Source organism: Gambusia affinis, linkage group LG02 (assembly GCF_019740435.1).
Source record: "Gambusia affinis linkage group LG02, SWU_Gaff_1.0, whole genome shotgun sequence".
In the NCBI taxonomy this organism is placed as follows: Eukaryota; Metazoa; Chordata; class Actinopteri; order Cyprinodontiformes; family Poeciliidae; genus Gambusia; species Gambusia affinis.
The window spans coordinates 12988870-13010919 of NC_057869.1; the positions used below are offsets into that span (position 1 = coordinate 12988870).

The window sequence follows — 22050 nt, forward strand, 5'->3', positions numbered from 1 at the left end:
TGACGGAGGCTGCAGTAACATCACGGTCATATGCTACTCTGACTCAGCTTCAAAATAGTCATCTTATGTTGAAGTAAATATTTTGAGAACATCATATTTACCCTGGAACCTCTTGGCTTGTTTTAACTACACAGTAATAACTCTTATTGTCCATTACATTGCAATGGTAAAAAAAAAAAAAAAATCCATTGTAAAATAATAAAAAATTATTATTACAAAAGTTCACATGAAATTTTATAAACATGTTCAAAAAGACATACCAAAACACATCACATTAGTGTTGTTCACAGTTTTCTATCTTCTTTTGAAAATTAAATCAGAAAAAAGGAACTCGGAGGAAATAAGATGAGGCACCGTTTTAAAGGAAATGAGATTCCCCATTATGACAACCTCGTCTATTTTCTTTTTCATTATTTGCAACTGACAGCTGGACTATTGATTGTGCAATCAGTCCTTACTCCCTTAAAAAAGATTTCTGTAATAACTTAAGTTAGATGTTCAGTCTCAGTGAAATTGCAAAACTCAACAAGCACTACAGAAACAGATGTTCAGTGGCCATTCACCATCTTCACAACTAAGAAGCTCATGTAAAACTTTTCCAAAGAGAAATAGTTGGTTGAAGTTATGTGACACATACTATACACTTTCAGTGATTTCCAGACAGCCAAGTTCCCCTGGAACATGGAACAATTGGGTACATAACCAGAAGTTAATCCCAATGACTAAATGATTCATCAGAGAGGTCACAAAAGAACCCAGGGCAACATCTAATGCACTGGAGACCTTACTTGCCTCCAGGTCAGTATTCATGTTTCAGCAATAAGAAAGACAGTCGGACATGGAGGCAGTAGTGAGATGGCCTTGGGCTTCTCTGCTGCTTCATGACCTGGAAGTCTTGCCATCATTATCAAAATCAAGAAATCTGCTTATTCCTAGAAAGTCTTCAATAGGTTTTTCACTTTGGGACTCAAATTCCAAGCACACTGAGGTAATGCAGCAGGATATAGACCTGAAGCACATTGGCAAGTCCACCTTGGAATAGCTAAAAAAAAAAAAAGTCAAGGTTTTGAAATGACCTCATTAAAGCCTGGACATAAATCCAATTGAGATGCTGCAGCATAACCTTAAAAGAGCTATTCATGCTTGAAAACCTAATGTGGCTGAATTAAGGATGTAGAAATACCAATAATGACAAGCAATTGACAGCAAGAGAAGGGAAAACAGTTATGTTTAAGGAGCAGTCACTTTTTCACATAAGGTAAAGTTGTTTTGGGAAAAATGATTTCCCTTAATAAACTAAATCATCATTTGAAAAATGTGTCTTGCACTTAGTCAAGTTGTCTTTCTATCTTAAACTGGAACTTTATGTCTTAAACTTAAAGGAGGCAATTACAATTTCAAAGTTCCTTTTCTACTCTGGAAAAAAACTGCAGAGACAAGGAGGGGATCTGTAGACATTCTGTAGCAGCTCACACACTCATTAAAATCAGTAGTTTTCTGTGGGAGAAAAGTCATAGAGGCAAAGTAACCGCTTAATACCACCACTCTGAACTTTAGACAACGTGGTCAGAAAAAGAAGTACACTCCCCATAAGCATTTACCCACTCTGCACTTTCAGTGATCCCACAAAGTCCTCTAAATCAAAACTGCTCATCTTGTTCCTGAAGGTCAGCTAAATTGCCAAATAGATAATATAGAACAGGGGCTGCTCTTTTTTTTGTGCCAGGGAGAACACTGAAAGAATGCTGTGACATTTTAAAGGTTTGCAGTTGGTAGCAAGACAACAACTTGTTAAAAGTGACCAAAGTCATTGTTTGTTTTTTTTTTGTTTCAATTAAATAATATGTCAACACAGTCCCTGAGAGAGCGAGTTAATTAAACAAAGCAGAACATTTTGGCCAAGGAAATGACAGATATCGCTGAATAATTATATAACAATATTTCTAAATAACTACCTCTCTTTTCTCTGAAATAAAGGTACATTTGTGACTTTTCTTCCAGAATGCGTTACTACTTCTTGAATTCTTGTTAGGCATGAATCATCTTTCACTCTTTTCATGCATTGTGGTAGAACTCTGAGATTCTTTCTCTTTTTTTCATGATCCATGTTCTTGTTCACCCACACAGATCATTCACACAGCTGAAGGAGCTTCACATACAAATGCACACTTCAGCCATTTTCTACAATAATCATTTAGTCAGACAGTGTCCCAGTTTTTCTTCTTTTTTTTTCTGAGATCTGATGAGAGTATATAAAAAAAAAAGAAAAAAACTTGCAGTGATTACCAAACTACACAAACCTACTGATCAGAAAGAAAGAGAGCAGGCCTCATCTGACACAGGTACTCAGGTCTTTTTGAAATAAGATATGCAATGGACTTTAGGGCGAGATGCAGAGAAAGCCAGTGAAAGGGGTGAACAAAACAAAAATATCCTCTTATCTCTAAAGATCTAGTTGAAAACTTGGAGTGCTAGTTTGTAAAATTAGTATTTAGTTCTTAAAAAAATTAAAATACATAACTAACACTTAGCCAGAAGACAAACAAGTGCATATCATAAATTACAATAACATCAGTTATTTTAGAACATTATTTAAAAAATGTGAAACTGCGATTTTGTACAATTTCATTAAACACAGTGATATCGTTCAAGCTTTTCATTCTATTCTATTCTATTTCACACTATTTTTATGCGCTACAGATGATAAAAACCTAGAATCAATTTAAGTTTCCTGAAACTTTGAACATTGTAGAAGACTAGAAGAAAAAATATGATGTATAATGCCCCTATGGTGCTTTATGCAATCATGGAAGAGTGTTGACTTGACAGTTGCCCAGTGGACACCTTCATCATCACATGTTGGTTGTTCACTGTGCTCTTCCCAACAATGTAGCAGACAGATGAATAGAAGGAAAAAGTGTAGAAAAACGATGATCCGACAACAGGTTTAACAACCTTAAGATAGTCTTTGAAGCAAAGGCTATTCAAGATTTTCACAGAGACTCAAAAGGCATGGACTGCAAATTGAGTCATTGCTTTAAAACTAACCGCAAGATGACATTTAGCTCACAGGCTACATCTGTCAGATTCCTTAGTTTAAGCCACTCCTTAATCTGATGTAACATCCAGCTGTATCAGGAGAAAAAGAACAGGATTGTTGCTCAGTGCTCTAAAGTTCTCTTTTGAGATTAAAGTGATTTTTCATATCATTTGGAAAACAAGGTCCCAGAGTCAAGAGAAGGAGCATAGAGCCACAGACTCTTGGTTATCTTAAATACAGATTTTAGCTTTTACACTCAGTGCTGTTGAAGGGAGTCAACAAATGGTGTTGGTCCATTTCTTTGATAGTTTTTTGAGTTTAAAGACAGATTTATGTCTGTTGAAAAGCTTTATAAGGATATTGATTACATTTTTTGCAGGGGCTTGACATAAATGCCTGATTTAATCACACGGTAACACTGTTTGATTGTCAAACAAATACATCTGATCTGATCTCCGTAGAGAATTTTATAATATTGACAAGAGGAATATGAGAGACACTAGATTCAACAATACAATTGAGCTGAAGGCCACTACTAAAACCAAACAGGGTTCCTTAACCCCGCCTCAGCACTTTCCTGCATGACGTAGCACATTTATTCAGTTGTTTATGGAGGAGCAACCAAGTCCAAGTTTTCAGCACTGTACTAGCGGATACTTTTAAGAGAAACTGAAATTTGTGTTTTCATTAATTATAATTCAAATAAACTGCTATAAGATTCTTATGGTATAACTTTCATTTTGAAAAATAACATAAATTTGAGATATCAACTCAAATCAGAATTGCATGACCCTCTCTGTTTTTTTAAGCTGCTGGCCAGCAAATTCATAGCTTGAAATGCACAAACTTTAAAGGGAGTTTTGTTAAAAAGAACAATGGGGGGCACTTTCTTCATTTGCACAGCTTTTCTTTCTGTGTTATTTGCACTTGGAAATATTTCCAAGCACATGAAATATTTTGTCCATAGTAGCCATGTGTCAGCCACCTGACCAGCACTGGAAAGCAACATGTGAAAAGGAGATAATATATCCTCCATATAGTAAGTAAAAAGTCTAATTTATGGCATTTCTCTGGCTATTTCAGTAAAAAAAAAAAGTTAAACAAAGTGGTTTTGAAACCTTGACCTTTTAAAACCTCTGCATACTTTCACTCTGATAACTGACCTACAGCTGTAAAATCTTCTATAATCTAAAATTTTGCTATTTGCCTATGTCTGCTTCTTTCTGTTGAGCTAAAAAAAACAAACAAAAAAAAAAAAACAAGCTCCCACCATTTCATAACAGAAACATTTTAATTAACTCCAATTTAATTGGATCAAACTAAAAAGCACTGAAAGGAAAGTAGTAAACAGAAACCAAAAGCAAACATGTATTGATTCAGCAGTCTCCAAAGTTCTTAATCCTCTTTTTATATTACTATTGTATTTTTTTCTTCTTTCTGTTCTATATGAGTACTGCATGAGTTTTGTTTAATTTATAAACCAGTTTCAGTCCCTGATGGGGGGTAAATTTTCTTTGCAGGACATGTTGGCCTCCAGTCAAATTATAAAGAGTACCTGTGGGAAGGTTTGGCTCTGTGATGAGATTCCAAAATTGCACTGATCTTCAAAAACGGGGCACAGTACACTCACTTCACTAATGACCAGAGGAGTCTATAAAGAGCAGCTGAAATTAATGCACAGCCTTGAGCTCAGTAGACCTGTTGATGTAGAAAAATTGCCAAAAGCACAGCTTGTGTAATTCTTGACGCTGCAGCACATAGACTATTTTACTGAAGCTAATTACCAGTTCAGGAATTAAAAGATGGATCTAATTTAATAAATAATGTTGTCCGATCACTTAAGTGTCATAAGACTTCACTCTTCAGTTTTGTCAGATTGAAAGGTTTTGGTAAAATGAATGATAATGAGGGTCTGTTAATATTTTTTCTGTACTAATGTAACTAGGCAGTGAAATATTTTTCAACCAATAGGATATTTTAAAAACATTTTCTTTAGACTGGCTCTTGTTTTAGACACTTTGTTTTCTCAGAAGTGTTGTACCACACGTGGGCATCCGTAGTGCAGCCACTGTCTTCCAAGTCAGACATAAAATTGATATCCTATCCTAGTAATGGAAATTGATGAAGCTACTGTTGGCAGTAGGATTGGTTGGTACAAAATTTAATTGATAGGTCTCTGAGGTTGATTTAAATACCCTCCTATTAAATTATGCAATATAAATGCACTTGCAATAGGGTTAGGCGAAAATAAGATAATGTATATACCTTATATCTCCTGATAAGCACTAAAATAGATATGTAATAAATAACAATAATAGTTGAGAATTTACAATAAAATATGCTCTCCAGCAAAATCAAAGTGGGACTAAAGATTGGCGGTGTTGTATCATAAAACAAACAATCTCACTCTGTTACAACTAAACTTGGTATTTGTCTCATTCTTGCTGCTGTGTAATGCAGCAATTACACAGAGCTTGGATGTAGCTCTGTGTAATTGCTGCATCTATCACACTTTTTGTCCACCCACAAAAAAGATATAGTTCCCCCATAAAACAAACAAGCTGTTAAGATCAGTTACAGTGATTCAGTGTATTTTATTCAATAAACTTTTTTGCTTAGACAATTTAAGCCTTTCAGTGAATCCTTTACTTTAACCCAAAATACATGCAGAACTGAAATCCTGAAAGGAACTTACTTTTTTCCCATCTGTACAATGAGTTTCAGGTTATATACTGAGGTAACCTGCATCATTTTTATAGAAGAAATATATATATTTTAAGGAAAGAGCTAAGACTTCACTCAAACATTTTCTTTTGCAGTTTAACATAATGTCACTGGTCAGGTGCACCTGTTAAATAAGTATGTCAGAAACTGTTGATCTACTGGGAGTTTCCAACAGCCATTTCATGGGTTCACAAGGAACCATCTGAAAAAGATTGAAACTATCTAGTGAGCCTCAGATGAAAATGGCGTGCTAATGTCAGAGGATAATGGGTAGACTTGTTCCAGATGAAAGAACAGCAACAGTTTCTTAATTAACCACTCATTACAACCAACTGACTTGCAATACCGTCTTTGATGTGTGTTACAGCAACCATTTGCTAACCCAGCAGCTTCACAGTTGAAGGACATGCAATCTGACCCGGACCTCACTGATTGTCAGTTTTTATTGTGCAAGCATAGAGGTAGACATGAATAACTGATGATATTGCAGACTTGATTAAATCTAATTACAAGGAAACTGGCCACCCAACAAAGAGTGGCGCTCACCACATTATTCACTGTGCACATCAACAACACTTAACAAAATGAAGGAAAGATAAACACTTCAAACAGATCATTAATTAAAACCATTGACAAGATAGAATATTCAAAAGCTAACTAAAAATGAAAAAAATAATAATAATAAAAGAATCACCCACTAAAAAAGCTGAGATTTTTGTAATGTCCCCCAAAACCTGACCAATGATGCAGAACTATATATACTTTGGCCTTTACATGGTGCCAGGCAATTCATATTTGCTGTACGTAAGGTGGATTTATGGTCTTACACAAGTCTGCAAAGCTTTCTGTTTGTCCAACATAAACCAAACCTCAAGAACATTTTCAAAAATATATACCACACAAGTTCTGCAGTTTATAAAGGATTTTTTGGCAATATTTCTGACCTGTGTGTTAAAGTGTAAAAAGCTAAATGTCTCCTAAGTTGGATATTGTGCTTGGTGATCACAGCCAAAAAAATCTTTTATGTTAGAGACCCTTATTGTAGTGGTTATCAGTACTGGATGCTCATGAGCTACAGTAGTAGCTCATCAGCTGACCACATTCATGTTGCCAAATAACAGGTATCTGAGTTTACAGTTCACACATGTACACCAAGATTAGAAAAATAATTAGAAAAGCATTCTTAGTCTTCTTTTCAACTATTTACAACTCAAAAGATGAAGGTAAGGTTTTCCACCAAGCACAATAAAATCTTGTGCGATTGATTGAGTAAAAACTGTTTTTATGTGGTAAACCTGCAACCTAAGTAAAGGCACGCTTTAAGACACATTGTTTTTGTACTGTATATTGTAAAGAAGCAGGCATATCTGTGAATTTCTTAAGCTCTCTGGACATTGTGTTGTAGCTTACAGTTTGTTTTGTCTTTGCAATGTAATAAATATTACATATTCTCTTTTTTGATTCCAATCTTTTCTCTCTGTTTTCTTTGTTTTACTTTAGCGCTGTGTGGAGGCTATGTTTTTGGTAAAACAGGAACAATTCTGTCTCCTGGCTTTCCTGATTTTTACCCAAATTCTCTGAACTGCACTTGGACTGTAGAGGTGTCTCATGGAAAAGGTACAAACACAAATACATGGACATAATGAAAGCACAAACTGTGCTTTGGAAATTACTGCTGTAATGTTTGTTATGTGAATGGTTAGAGAACATGGACCTGCTTACAAAATTCCAGACTAATGTACCACTCTTGTACATGAGGGTGCATGTTTACTGTAACCACCTTTGTTTCTGTTGTATTTCCTGTTTATTTGTCTAATTTTGCTTTCCTTCATCTGTCTACCCATTCATTCACCCAATCTTCCACCCTTTCATCCAGGGGTCCATCTGGTTTTCCATACTTTCCATCTAGAGGAGAACCATGACTACCTGTCCATCATTGAAGATGGCAACTTCCAGGCTCCGGTGGCTCGACTCACTGGCTCAGTGCTTCCTCCAAGCGTTAAAGCTGGACTCTATGGAAACTTCAGTGTGCAGCTGAGATTTATATCTGATTTTTCCATGAGCTACGAAGGATTTAATATTACTTTTTCAGGTATGAATGCAAGAAAAGCAGTAAAGAGTTCACACTGACCCAGATTTATTTGAAATCAGTGAAAATGTTTCTTGATGTAGCGAATTCTTCATGAATTTTTTTGTATTGTGCACATATTTTTTTGACATCAGTTGAAATAGATGTAAGTCAAATAATGTTTAGATGATTTTAGTTCATCCAAGAAATTTGTTTCCGGTAGTTAAAGTGACAGACACCGCTGAAGGAATGACAAAAAAAGCTGTTTCTATCTATATAATTATATATGTCTGATCTGTGATGAAAAATACGGCACATATACGGTAGAGATTATAGTAGACTCTTAACCAAGCTATGTTATACATATTTAATGCTAATTACAAATTTGGCCTTTGTTATTAAACATGCAGTATACCCTAGAAAAGAAAAGGTAAACCAAGGTTGCTGAAATGATTAAATTATTTGTTGATTAGGTGAGCATTTTTCTAGACACATCAGTAAAATTACAAAATACTTCTCTAAGTTTCCAAGTTTTGGGTTTTTTTTAAATAGAAGAGATCATTTATGTTTTGTAAAAACCAACTATTTGGTGTTTGATTAAAATTGTCATCGTTGTTAAAATGTTAGTAGAGGTTATTTTTCTGACTGCTTCTCTTAACCAATGCAATCCATCAAATACAGAGTTATACAGTTTTCTTGAATATATTCAGCCTTATTCCTTGCGCTCCTCAGTCATATTATCTTTCTCGCCTGCATGTACAGAGTACGACTTAGAGCCCTGTGAGGATCCCGGTGTGCCGGCATTCAGCAGGAGGATGGGATTTCGATTTGGAGTCGGCGACTCGCTTGCCTTCTCTTGTTTCCACGGCTACAGACTTGAGGGAGACAGTAAGATCACTTGTCTTGGAGGTGGCAGGAGAGTGTGGAGCAACACACTGCCACGGTGTATAGGTAAGATGACAGAGACAAAACTCAGACTCGTAATTTATTTGTGAAAGTTTTACACAAATGCTGCGAGAACGTTTTAATAAAATTTTTCCTTCTGTTCATAAATTTATAAAACTTAAATTCACAAGCATAAATATCATTTTCTCTTCAGTTTTTATAGCAGTGAAGTGATATGATCTTGTGTGATAGGTAGATGATGAGGTAAACGTTTCAAATTGCCTTCTGTGCTGCATGTAAAGTATCAGCATTTTCTGGGTTGTAAATTTGGCAGTATTTTACTGCGAACACAGTGGTAATTTACTGTTATGTGACTGGTGGACTGTTGGTTTTATTTGCCAGGATTATTCTGTTAGCAGGTTGTAATTTGCTGGAATTTGATGGCTATCAGTGTTTCTCAGGATGCTGCTGGTAATTTATGAGAGTCTGGCTGGGGGCTGCTGGAACTTTCCGAGCCCCAGAGAGAGTGGACTGAAAATGCTATGATAGCATTATCTGTCAAGAGATCAGGTCTGACTAAGAGGAAGCGAAGTACCGGCAGCGGCTGGCAACAACACAGTGTTCATCTTTTGCTTTGTCCTTCTCCTTATTACTTTGCTGCTGTTTTGTCTTCTTCTTCTCTATATTTGGACAATTTTCTGGCAGATAATTAGAATATTGGCTGTTTTAAGGGAGGAGGGAATAAAATCTTAGTTTTTTTTAAAGATTTAATTAAGTTAGATCTTTTTTTTTAAATTTCTTTTCTGGCGTTTTCAAATAATGTTTTTGTCTTCCTTCCCTTTGAAGCGATTTCTCCTTCTTTTCACTTTTACTAGCTTCTTTGCAACAATCCTGCCTTCCCCTTTTCCAGTCTTCTAATTCCCTCTGTGTGGTTGTGATTAAACTTTAAAACTAATTTATGAGAAACAAAACCTAGTAGAATCTGTAAATGTACTACTTACCAACTCTGTTTGTCCCTAAAACAAAAGTGCTTTGTGTTTTATATTTATTTTTATTAGTTTTACTATATATTCTTCACCAACTGCTTCACTCTTAGGCAATGCAACCTTCATGATTTCCTTGTTTCAGTTGTTCTTCTTAGAGGTAACTGAGAACTTGCTAAACCTTTACTATTTCCAGATTTCCTCATTTACAAAAGATAAATCTGTTTTTGCTGAAATGACCAGTTATTTAATTCATTAACTTTAATCAACAGAGCAGCTAAAAGATAATTCTGTATAATTTCAATATTTTTAGCAAACCAATCTTGCCCTACTTTTACACAAAGTTTTGCATTTAATTTCTTTATGACTTGTGTAGTTTGTTTATTAAATTATTTTCGGCACTTTAAATATGACAAGGATGATCATATTTTTGTAATTATTTTGGATCTTACAATCTGTATTTTACATCTGGATTGTAGATTTTATTAATTAATTTCTTAATATGTCACAACTACAAACTATATTGTGTGATTATTGCAGTTTTTTCTCATTTGCAGGGTCTGCTGCCCTGCATGTTTTAGGTGTTTTCCGGACTTGAATAAGTAGGTGATTTAACAGGCTTCTGCAGCACTTGATTGCATGCAGAGGAGCTCATGCAGTGATTTGAATCAGTTGTTCTAGAGCAGAAAAGCATCTAAAACATTCAGGGCATTGGTTACTGAGGAAAGCAATTGAGAAATACTGGATTATTGTGGTGACCAATAGCCAATCGAATAGTGGAACATCAGTATGAAGAGAAAATGGAAAGATACCTGATTTCTACCATTTGTTTCAAATAAATCTGAAAAGTGTGGCTTGTACTTAGTGAACTTATCCTTCTAAAGCTGATCCTTTCAAGATGTCTTGAATATTTAAATCTGGCCACTGATTTTCATGTTTGAATTTTCACCATTGTAACACATGAATATGTTTTAATCTACAACATTTTATGACAGATCTGTTGTATGTTTTGAGTCGTGTTGTTGAAAGGTGAACCTTCATCCAGCCCCAATTCTTTTGCAACCTCTAACAGGTTTTGTTCCTATAAAGCTAGTGGCAGCTGCAAAAGGGGCTTTTTGTTGCTTTTTTTTTTTCACCATTAGCTTTCTTTTTTTCCACCCTTCTATAAACGTGAGATTTGTGAGGATCACAGCCAATATTTTCCTTGTAAAAAGCTTCTCCCACCTGAGCTGTGCATCTTTGCAGCTCCAATAGAATTACCATGGAGCTGCTGCCCTGATTATTACTTACCTTTCCAGTCAGACTTGGTTGGTTTCCAATTATGCTAGCCTAGTAAAAACCGGCCTTGCGTTCTACATTTTGCTTTGTACAACGAGTCTGGACCCTCAGCTATTGAGAAAAGATAGCTTGCTGGAGACTTGGACTCTACCGAAGATTTAATTTGTATCCAGTTGCTAACGTTTGGCCATGACGACTGTAATGCCAATGGTTTGACCCTATGAAGCTTACTGGAGACAATTGTTAATTCAGTATTTGGAAGCGTGGCCAACTCGGTCTGAACAGCTTCATTCATGACCGCTGTTGCCATTGCTAAAACTACAAGCAAACTACAATTGTTAAACATCGCAAAAAAATTGAAGTCATCGTTCACAGCTTCTCCTTTTCGCCGAGTGCCTCAGTTTAAATTCTACTGGAGAAATCCAAGTCAGTGGGAGAATGTTGAGTTGGAAGGCAATGGCCAGGCTACGATTGTGTGATACCCTTTCAGGTTTTGGACGATTTATTGAACAGTTTAGTGCTAGAACCATTTTTGTAAAGCTTAACCCTATTTTAAAAGTCTTCACAATTTTACCCCTGACATGCCTGGTGTGTACATTAGTCTGATGCTGTTTATACACTTCTGTTCTCTGAGGACTTCACAGAACAGCTGTATTAATAATAGCTGTAAATAATAATAAAAAAATGGCACACAGGTGGACTCTATGTACGCTGTCTGAAAATCAATTGGTTGCACTAGATCTTATTTAGAGGTAGCTGAGTGATTGCATATACATTTTAAATTTGTAATTGTGCAAATGTAATTAGGCTTTCTTTCCCCAATTAAAATTATGCATCAGTATGAATTGGTAATCGCAAAAAATACATTGAAGTTCGTTACTGGAACATATCCCAGGAAGGGTAGGAGTACATTTTAAAAGCACTGTTTCCTTGATATGCATTATACACTAATCATTCTTTTTCATGTTTAAGTGAGATATACATGGACAATGATGGATAATTTTACAGAATTGCTGCCATTTCTTTCTTTTTTTTTAATTTTTTTTTTTACCTACACTGTTTCCTCTTTGCTTTCCTCCCCTGCTGCAGCCGAGTGTGGAGCTTCCACGTTAGGACCAGAAGGTGTTCTACTCTCTCCAAATTTTCCCTCCAGCTACGATAACAACCATGAGTGCATCTACCGCATCACTACTGAAAAGGGCAAAGGAATCAGGCTGAAAGCTGAGAGCTTCTCTTTGCAAGATGGAGACTATCTAAAGGTATGCGTAGTCTTTCTCCCTCTCTCTCTCTGTTTGTCTCTTACAAACACCCAGACACGTGTGTCAGTATGAACTTCCCCCAAGTGGAAAATCCATAAATGTTTAATTTATTTAGGGATCTATGCCCACAGATGCACACACAAACGGTGAATGTTACAAGATTATATCATCCAGAGGTGTGTTCTTGTAGTATACTATGAAATATAATCTTTTTCCTGTTCAGTGTATGCTTCGACATAACGGCTGTTTGATTAGCTAGTGTAAAATTAAAGAATATTTTATATGATAGCTGCCTAGTGTACATGACATGATACTCAGACAAGCTAGGACAAATCAGATATTTTTGGCAGGTTGCAAACATCTATGCATTATGTAGTTGCCAACAGTAAAACTCTATTTTCAATAGTTCATTAATGAGAGTACTCCAGTCTGTGAATCTATGCTTATAGGAATTATGTATAACCAAGGCTGGAAGTGAAACACATATTGCAGTAAGGGCTTTGAATTCCTAGATCAGTGTTATATCTAAATTGTATTATCAAGGTTTGCTCTACCTTTTAAATTTATTGAATATTTGTGTGCAGAGCAATAAACATTCCTGCTGGGGGTTATTAACAAGGTTCTCTATTAGTGTAGATAGTTGTGCTTCTGCAGAAGCTGAAAGGGAGCAAATCAGCCTCCTATAACTCTTTGGAGAATTACAGCTGTATGTGAGGGCTGGCCTTGGCTTTTATACACTTTCATTTGTTGCAGCTTGTGGTATCTGTAAGTAAAACGAGGAGCCATAACTCAGAAGAATACCAAGCGAGCGTATAAAAGGATCTAAAAGGTGTATTCACGATAAAACAAAAGTGTGACATGTCTTGGGGTATAATCTCGGGAGGGCTGGGTGATGGGGGTAGTTAGATTTTCTGAAAATTGTTGTAAAATATGTGTGTGAGAGTATTTCTTACACTTAGATCCAAGTCATTTTAACACCTGTTAAATACTCGCATATAATTTGCATGTGATTGTGGTCTTACAGCCCAGTGTTTGCATCTGAAATTAATTTTTTGTGACTGAACCAACATATACTTACTATCAGACATCAAAATTGTTTGGTGTAATAATAGTGGTGTGTTAGACAAGTTATTTATTTTGGCATTTTAGTACATCGTTGTGGTAAAAGAAAGTATGAAAGTTTCAAGTCTATTTCAGCCACATGAAATTATCATCGCTTTATAATGATATTCATCATTATTAAGCGATGATAATCTCTTTTTTGACCACATTCTAAATGATCAAAGCAAAACTAAAATGCACAAAATTGCACTCATTCCAGCATGTCAAAATGTACTAAGCAAAACTGAAGGGATATTTTAAAAAGTTGCTTGCCAAAAATTCAGCATGCCATGGTTGAACATCTTGTACTGTTCAACCATGTAACTCTACTACTCTAAAGTAGTAGTGTTACTGCTTTAGCAGCAGTAACTCTGAGTAATTACTTTCTGGCATATTAACATTTGTTAATATGCTGCTTTCAAGGTCCTATCACAGCACCTCAACAGTGTTCAGGTCTAAACTTTCATTGGGTTCTTGCAAGACATTAATTCTTTTGTTTTCACCTTTTCTGTGCACTTTCTGGTCTACTTGGATTAATTTCTACGGTTAATATAGGTGTCTGTGTTTTAAACCCGCAAACTGACAAACACCTTACTTTATACTTGTGTTCTTACTTGGTAATAATCATGTAATAAAATATATTTTACTAACCACACCTAGCTGCCACCTTCCATCTTAAGTCCCTAATCCTGTAGAGTATACTTCTTTTATGCAGCTTTTCTTCTCTAGGCTTGTTTATTGTGTGACTGTTTGAAATATATTGTGTTTTGTGCACTGTTATATTCAAATAAATTTAGACCACTTTGTTTTATCATCTCTTAATATTTAAAACACCAAAATTTGAATAACAATGCACTTTCTTTTGACTATAACTGTGTGTGTGTAACTTCATTTACTCACTTACTTTTCCATAATTTTTTTTTTCTGATCTAATTCAGTCTTGACAGAGTCTTATGTTGTTTTTATTCACATTGTGTCTTAGCACTATGGGTGAGGGTCTGGTAACTGGTATGTGGTTAGAGTTTATTGCTAGTCCTAGACTGAGAGCATCAGTTGAGTTTGTCTGTAGTTAGATTGTACTAGTAGAGTTCTCCCCGACTTTTAGAGAGGCTTAATGTCATTGTAAAAGCTGAAGATGCTGAAGAGGGAAAGGTATAAAACAAAAATAAAAGTTAATAAAAATAACAATTTTTTAGAGGAGAACAAAGGGTGACACTGAGATTATTAACAGACACAAATAAGCCTAAATGCTATCCATTACATAGATATTTAAAGAAAACCATGACAAAAAACATACAAGTCTTCTCTCCACATATTTTCTACATGCTAAAATTATCAGTTTATACTAAGAACACTTAATAGTCAATTTGTACAAATAATTGCTGTAAAGGCACAGTGGATTTCTTTAAATGCATGTAGCATAAGTTAAAAACGATTTAGATATTCAAAAGTCACATTAATGCAAAGGTGTACTTTTAGAATTGTCTAATTAAAATAAACTATGCATATCAGTGCCTAATTTAATGAATCTTATTTTAGTCATGTCATTCTTTACACATAATGCTAAAGTGTAACTTTTCTCCATAGTTGATTGTAAAACAACGTTTTTTTGTCTTTTGGTTGTTATGCAAGGTCATAAGTGAGCATCAAAGGAGAATTTGCCAAGCTTTCAATTTTGATAGGATATTGCATTTTTGAAGCTGTCTTACTGGACGTACAATGTATTGTTTTTTTTATGCTTTTTGCTCTGGCTGGATGAAGATATGTTTATAGATTATGCAGCTGTCTTTAGGTGCTGTCTACTCCTGTTGCCTACACATACATATTTCATGAATCAAGACAAACATAGACTGCAAAAAGCTGCCTATTGAATTGTTAGCAGATTTCTCACTCTTACTCAAAAATTGTAGCATTTAGTGAGATGAATTAATTAATTTGTGATGAACGGGAAAAAAAAATGCAAACTGCAGTGATCCTGTAAGAATGCAAAATTTAACGAGGACACATTTCTTTCCTCTAGTTTAGTTAATTAGGGTAACCGATAAGTGCCAATAACTTTCTAATGTTCTAAATTTAACTCAACACCATAAATTGATTCTACATATACAGGACCTGAAATTTCTTGTTACAACCTGCCTAGTTTGAGCCATGACACATCATCGTTTAATGCCTCTGCCCACTTATCTGTCCCCTTGACATCTTTAATGAAGCTCCCAAGAGCTCACAAAGAGCTGACGAGTGAATTGATTAGAATAAGTCTTACATCTTGTCAAGCAAATGTTAACAATTTCACCTTACCCAAACCTATTGGGTGTTACTACTGTGACTCCAGTTAGAGAACTTTCTGATACCATGAAAGATTTTGCAGAGCCAACACCATCCAAACTGGGCAATTACAGGGCTTATTGTTGTTATGGACTACGTTGCTAAGTGTTGTCGTGAAACCAGTACTAAGGAACCATAACTCACCAACAACTCAAGCAAACTATTACATACCTGTTTTATATAGTTCTAGGAGTTTGAAAAGGGTAGTAGTTAAGCGATCTTATTACTTTTCTGACACAATAGATTATTTGTTATTAGTTTTTGTTGTAATTTGAAAAGTTGTTCCTTTTAACTGGTTCACATCTTATCTTTCTGTGTGAAAGGTAAGTTCAGTGTTAAATAGCTGATGTGTGAATCTGTCACAGTTTTATGTGGAGTCCCTCCACATTCTATTTTTGGACAATCCTGTTTCTGATTTACACACAGTCACAAACTTTAAAGCAGATTTAATGACAGATCTTACCATATTTATCTGTTTCTTTATTTAGTGGAATCTGGGTTGTAAAATCAGGTGGTCACAAATTAATTCTTTACTTGAGAAATATTCCTAAACTTAGAAGGTTTAGGAATGCACTAGACATGCACTAGAGATGACCGTCCATACTTTTATTCCTTCCTGTTTAGATCATCACAACTACCTTTTTACCTGTCTTAACAAAAAGCTTAAAAAAGTTAACTTCATAGTCTTTCTAAATGGAACAACAATCTGCATAATGATGACTAACTGAACAGACAAAAGACATCCTTGTCTTTTGTATGAGAGTTTGATTTTTGGGTACTTTTAGAGTTCTCTTCAAAATATTGCCGTTAACCTTCATGACTATGCAAAGTCAAGTTCCTAATTACGTTTTTGGCCTGTTAAGGAAATAAACATCAGTTGAGAACTTAAGGTCAGCTAACCAGAGAATGCTGATTTTTCCTTAGAAGTGTTTTAAAGCATCTGGAGATAGCTCCTTTAAAACAGCGACATGTGAATAGTGGAAGGCCTCTTATTTTTGCGTCGTATTGACAATTTTTATTCAAAAAGTGTTCTTGTTAGAATTGTAAAAAGTACTTTTATTCTGTGTGCCGCTTTTGATTTCCATCATCATTTAATTTTTATCTTTTTGCTATTGTCATATTTTATTCTAAAAAAGCTTGCTATATTCCATTGTGAAGAACTTAGTGATCAGTGAAAAGTGTTGTATTAATAAAATTTGACTAACATACAAAGCATGGTTAGATTGTGCAGAAAATGAATCTTTTTTTTTTAAGATTCTTTTGCAACAATTTTCAGTCTTTATGGGCACTTAATGTGAACAAACACGTGTTAATAAGATATATGCCTTGATCCATATTTTCACAAATAGAAATGTTATTAGCTTTGCAAAAAATGTCATCCAGTGGAAATGTGAAATAAAATTATATTCCCTAAGATTTAGTTTTTATTAATTTTATCTTTTAAACTAAGTTTTTGTTATTATTTACCAGAAGATATATGATGTTTTTTCCTTTACTGGAAAATGACAGTTTAAAATAAAAAGAGGGAAATGTTTTTTTAGGCTAGCAATTAGCTTGGTGATCCTGAGGCTAGCAGTAATGCAGCTAACTTCCATCATTGCCAGTGAAAACGCTGAACACAGATCATTTGTTTGACAGCTCCAGCCAGCTTAAGGCAACAACCTCCTTGAGCATATGAACCAGCTCATTAATTCTTCTTGCTATTGGCTAAGGTTTTAGCCTGACACTGTGAAAGAAATTGCATACCCAGCTGAATTTAACCTAAAATGTCAACTAATACAATACTTGACCACATTAACTTGGATTTCCTTGACCTCTGCAGAAAAATAAAAAGATAAGTTGAATGAAAAAAAAAAACAGAAAACAACAAAACAAGGATGTGGAGGAATTGTTACGAAAATAGCGGAGGCAGGAGAACATGCGAGGGGGGAGTCAGACAGACAGAGAGAGGAGGGGTGGCAGATGGTGACATGTTGATTTATGAGCTGCAGGGCTTTTCATTAACCATACTGAGTTTTACAGAAACAGGGGGAAGAAGAGAGAAAGAGCAACAGAGGAAAGCAAAATCCAAAAATTGGGCAGGCACTGAGAGGAAACCTGAGGGAGAGGAACGTGTAAGGGAAAATGAAATTTAGCAGAGTAAGGCTACAGATACTGTCATACCATTTCATACTGTCCTTCTCCATATTTGTGCTTTCCATCACAGCCGTGCACTCAAACAGGCTGTATCTACATGCAGCGTTGTCTCCTCTGACTGGCAGCACTTGTAAAGATAGAACACTACATCACCTTTGCCCATTTCCTTGGCATTCCTGCCACCTGCAGACCTGTCACCATCCATCTGTGAAAATGTCACAGGCTGCCAAATATAAGCTTGAGCAGTTCAAGCACGAACAATTCACCTTTTCTTTAACAGCTTTGATATGCAGTAAACAGTGTTGCACAATGAAATACTTAAAGCCTTAACATTTCCACTAAAAGTTTCAAAACTAATTCCCCCAAAGTACATCCAACATTATTTGCCAGGAAATCACCATTTTAATCGCTGTGTTGATTTCAGATCTTAAATTTCCAAAAAACATTCCTGATAGTAACAAAGGAATAGTAGTCACTATTCCTTTGTCCATTAAAGACATTTTTAAAGTCAAAATAGAATATGTTCCTAAAAACATAATAATAGATTAGTTAACAATGAAAATACACATTATTTTTAAAAATGGTCTCTCAAACATTTCTTAGCAGTGTGTAGACTGTTACAGCTTCACTCTCTGGATATTCTTGTTTTGCAATGATATTTGTCTCCAGCTGGTGTGTTGTTGCTGTTTTTATTATTGTGATATCACAGCTGTTTGGTTATATTCTTATCAATTGGACATATGGGTTTAGATTGTGGGGGGGAAAGTGATGCAGTAAAAAATTGGTGATTTCATATTGTTTTGAAATGAAGTTGATATACAACTTCATTGTAACAGTATACAAAGAGTATACTGTTGACAAAGCCCCGGTATATTATTTTGATGCAGGAATTACATATATTATCCTCTTTTTGATATATCACAAACAGTAATATACTCCTTCACAAAACTTTACACACTGAGTTGTTGAACTGTGGATTTTAGAAATGACTTTCACAAAAACAAGAAACCAAAAAAAAAAAAAAAAGCAAATTGAAAAGAAAATCACTTTTTACTACAGCTGTCGAGGTCTTCCAGTTAAATACTCAAGTGTACTCTGTGGGGTATTCCACAGCTACTGGACAGGAATTAAACTCTAAAGATTTGCAGAGAGCACAATAAATGCAGAGCACTGTCATATGCTGGTTTTCATTAGGTCTTATGCCATGGGAGAGTTTCACAGAGTACGTCAGAAGAAAGTGCCTGAGGGGATATACAAACCTGTCTGTTAGATGCCAGATGCTGCATCGTAGTATGTGGCATTAGTAGCCCTGGAGGTTTGCACAGTGTGACTTATCAAAGCCTGGTGTTTGTGCTCAAGGGAAGTATCAGTATGGCAGGTCAGCTATTTTTTTTTGTCCTTTTTTTTGGGATTGGCAACATATAGCGAGGAAACTTTGTAAGACAACTAGAACCTGAATCATGAATAATGTTACTGTTCTTATGTGAAAGTTATTGCAACAATTTAAGCTTCATTGGTTTGAAACCCTTCGGATAATTTACAAAGTGTCCATTCTGAAGAAGCTTGTTGGTCAAATAAGTCTACACAAACTAAAACATTTCCATGTTTCTTATTAATGTTTATTAAATAGCTGTTTTCTGCAAGAACACAAAATCCACTTATAGACTATTGATGGAGTTTTTAAAACAACTTCAAAAATAATGAAGATATAATTACAAAGACCCTAACAAACTTTGCTCACACTAGACCTTATAAAGTTTAGCATTTTACAAATAAACAGTAATCATTTGATTGGTTTTAGTATAATTTACAATGTGAAATGTTAATATAAGTCATATAAATTAATATACAACTCATGCATCTTTATACTTTTTATTTAAGTAATTACACTTGCAGCAAAATAATAATTGCATGGATTAGAATTGCTGAGCCTTGCACTTTCAAAAGTCTGAATTTTTTCCTTATGCCTAAATTCTTTTATCTTTTGGTAGGTATGCAGCCCAAATTACCCCCCTGTCAAAGACTAATGTGAAAGGCATGTAATCCAACTCCTTATGTTGTCAGTCATGCATTAAAATGCTGGTCAGGTACTTTGTTCTGCTTTAATTCTTTTATGTCAAAGCTGGATGTTATAAATACCACAACTTGAGTCTAGAGAGAGCAAAGCTTTGTTCTCTTTTAAGGGGGTTATGTGGTGTTCTGATGAGCTCAAATATATGGAGGTAAATAAGGTGGTAAATAGACAATCTCAGACATTCTCTAAAAAGGCACTTTATGCTGTGAAAGTTAATATTTTTTGAAATTTCCATGAAATTTCAGTACCTTTGTTTCATGCCAAGACTGATTTTATATCTTGTAGTTAAAGAGAAAGGTCACAATTTATTTTTTTTTTGTCCATAACCACAGGTCTGTTAGAGATATAGCACCGTTATTACTGCTAATAAACATTACTTAAGAACTAGTTGTTGATTGACATGTTTAGACTTGTGTAAGGTATTTCAGTTATCTTTGACTCTACTTATTTTCATTGCAGCACACAAACAACCAAGGAAGGTGTCTGGTAGATTTAACATGCAGTGCACTTTGATGCAAAGCTTAGCAAAATGACTCAAACTCATGTTTTATTAATGTGGCTCAACACTGTTACTGTGTTTTGATTGACAGGTGTATGATGGAGAGAATACTACATCCCGTCTTCTTGGCAACTTTACACTTGATGGAATGATGGGTCGTGTCATCAACAGTACGTCCAATCACTTATGGCTGGAGTTCAACAGCAATGCCTCTGGAACGGATCAGGGCTTTCGCCTTACTTACACAAGTGAGTTAATTCCATGCTCTAGTGATATTTTCCATGAATTAGGAGAAGCGCTATAATTTTTTTTATTTGACGAAACAAAAATAGATTATGACTGACATGGTTCACATTTTTGTTTTTCACACAAAAGGTTTTTACATTTTCATTTACCCACAAAAATACCCTTTCCTAAGCTCTTATGGGCAAATGTTTTGCAACAACAACCTTTTTTATTGAAATTCAGAATGATAAGGTTGTTACGTTACCCTATTCCTGGATCCTGGATATCTTTTGTGTATCAGTCAGGTGAATTTCAGTGCTAATATATGTTGCTGAGTAAACCTGGTGACATGCCCTACACAATAATTTTAGAACATTACATAGTTTTTCTCTTAATATAACAAGTAAACTGAGGGAAACGGTTGATTTCCCGCTCTATTTCAGTTTTCCAATTTAACAGGCATTGAAAAAGGAAATTAGGACATAAATGCTTTAAACAGGCTCTCATTCTGGCTCACAAATACACACATACACACATTCATTTAAATGGCTTTAAAGAGAACCTGTTAAAAACTTCAGAGCAGCCGTTGTATAAGTCAAATAGGCTATTAAAGGAACATTTATCTGCGAGTCATTTTAAAAAGGTGAGAATGACACATCTGGAGAGCAGCTGAACGAGTGAGACAAACAAATGAGGGTAAATGGTATATGGATATTATAGGTGCTCTGTAAGTCGGTAAAACCATTAAACTACCCTAAACCTATAAGACATACTAGAAAATGTGACATGTTCTTCAGAGTTTTTGCTTTTAACAGAAGAGATGGAGCATGGATAAGAGTGATTGATAGATTAGGGTTAAAACATACAAAAAGAGAGAGAAACAAGAAGGTTCATGAATGTCCAATGTTAAAGGATGTTTTAATGTAGCAATAAGAAATGACTGAACATCTATAAGAGACAATAACAAGAAAGGTTAACAGAAGTGAAATGCATCTGTTTAATGGATAAAGGAACAGACTGACATTTACAGACATCCTGCTCAAGCTCATGTAGTTTTAAAGTAAGAGTTTCTTGTTTTGTGAGAGTTTCCATTGAAGAGTTGTTTGAATCATTGCCTATTTGCATAACTGGTGAACAAAAGCTTAAGAAATCTAGTTTTGATTAATATCTTAGACATTTTAGCTCTATCTAAATAGCTCAAAAAATAATCTCGATATTTGTGTTAGTAGTTTAGATGGGTGGGTGTGTACACTTTTGAGTAGATTTACATTTTTGAAATGTTAAAAATGGGCATGTAAATAGAACAGCATAACATTTTTAAGCACTTTTAATACTTCTGTTTCCCTTGAAGAATTTATGGTATTTAACAACAGATCAGTTGTTTTTTGACGATATTTGTGGTTGATACAGAAATATCAAATGAAAATATAACTCACTTCTCCCTCTTGTGTTT

At 35.0% G+C, this 22050-nt stretch overlaps 1 protein-coding gene across 1 annotated transcript in view; it reads left to right on the plus strand.

Moving 5' to 3' along the window:
- Positions 1-22050, plus strand: part of LOC122842636 (CUB and sushi domain-containing protein 1-like) — a 415097-nt gene that overhangs the window by 282502 nt on the left and 110545 nt on the right. Inside the window, exons 21-25 of the mRNA XM_044136693.1 lie at positions 7265-7381; positions 7641-7856; positions 8595-8783; positions 12068-12237; positions 20464-20620. Coding sequence (XP_043992628.1) covers positions 7265-7381; positions 7641-7856; positions 8595-8783; positions 12068-12237; positions 20464-20620 — 849 coding nt within the window. The remainder of the gene's footprint in view (positions 1-7264; positions 7382-7640; positions 7857-8594; positions 8784-12067; positions 12238-20463; positions 20621-22050) is intronic.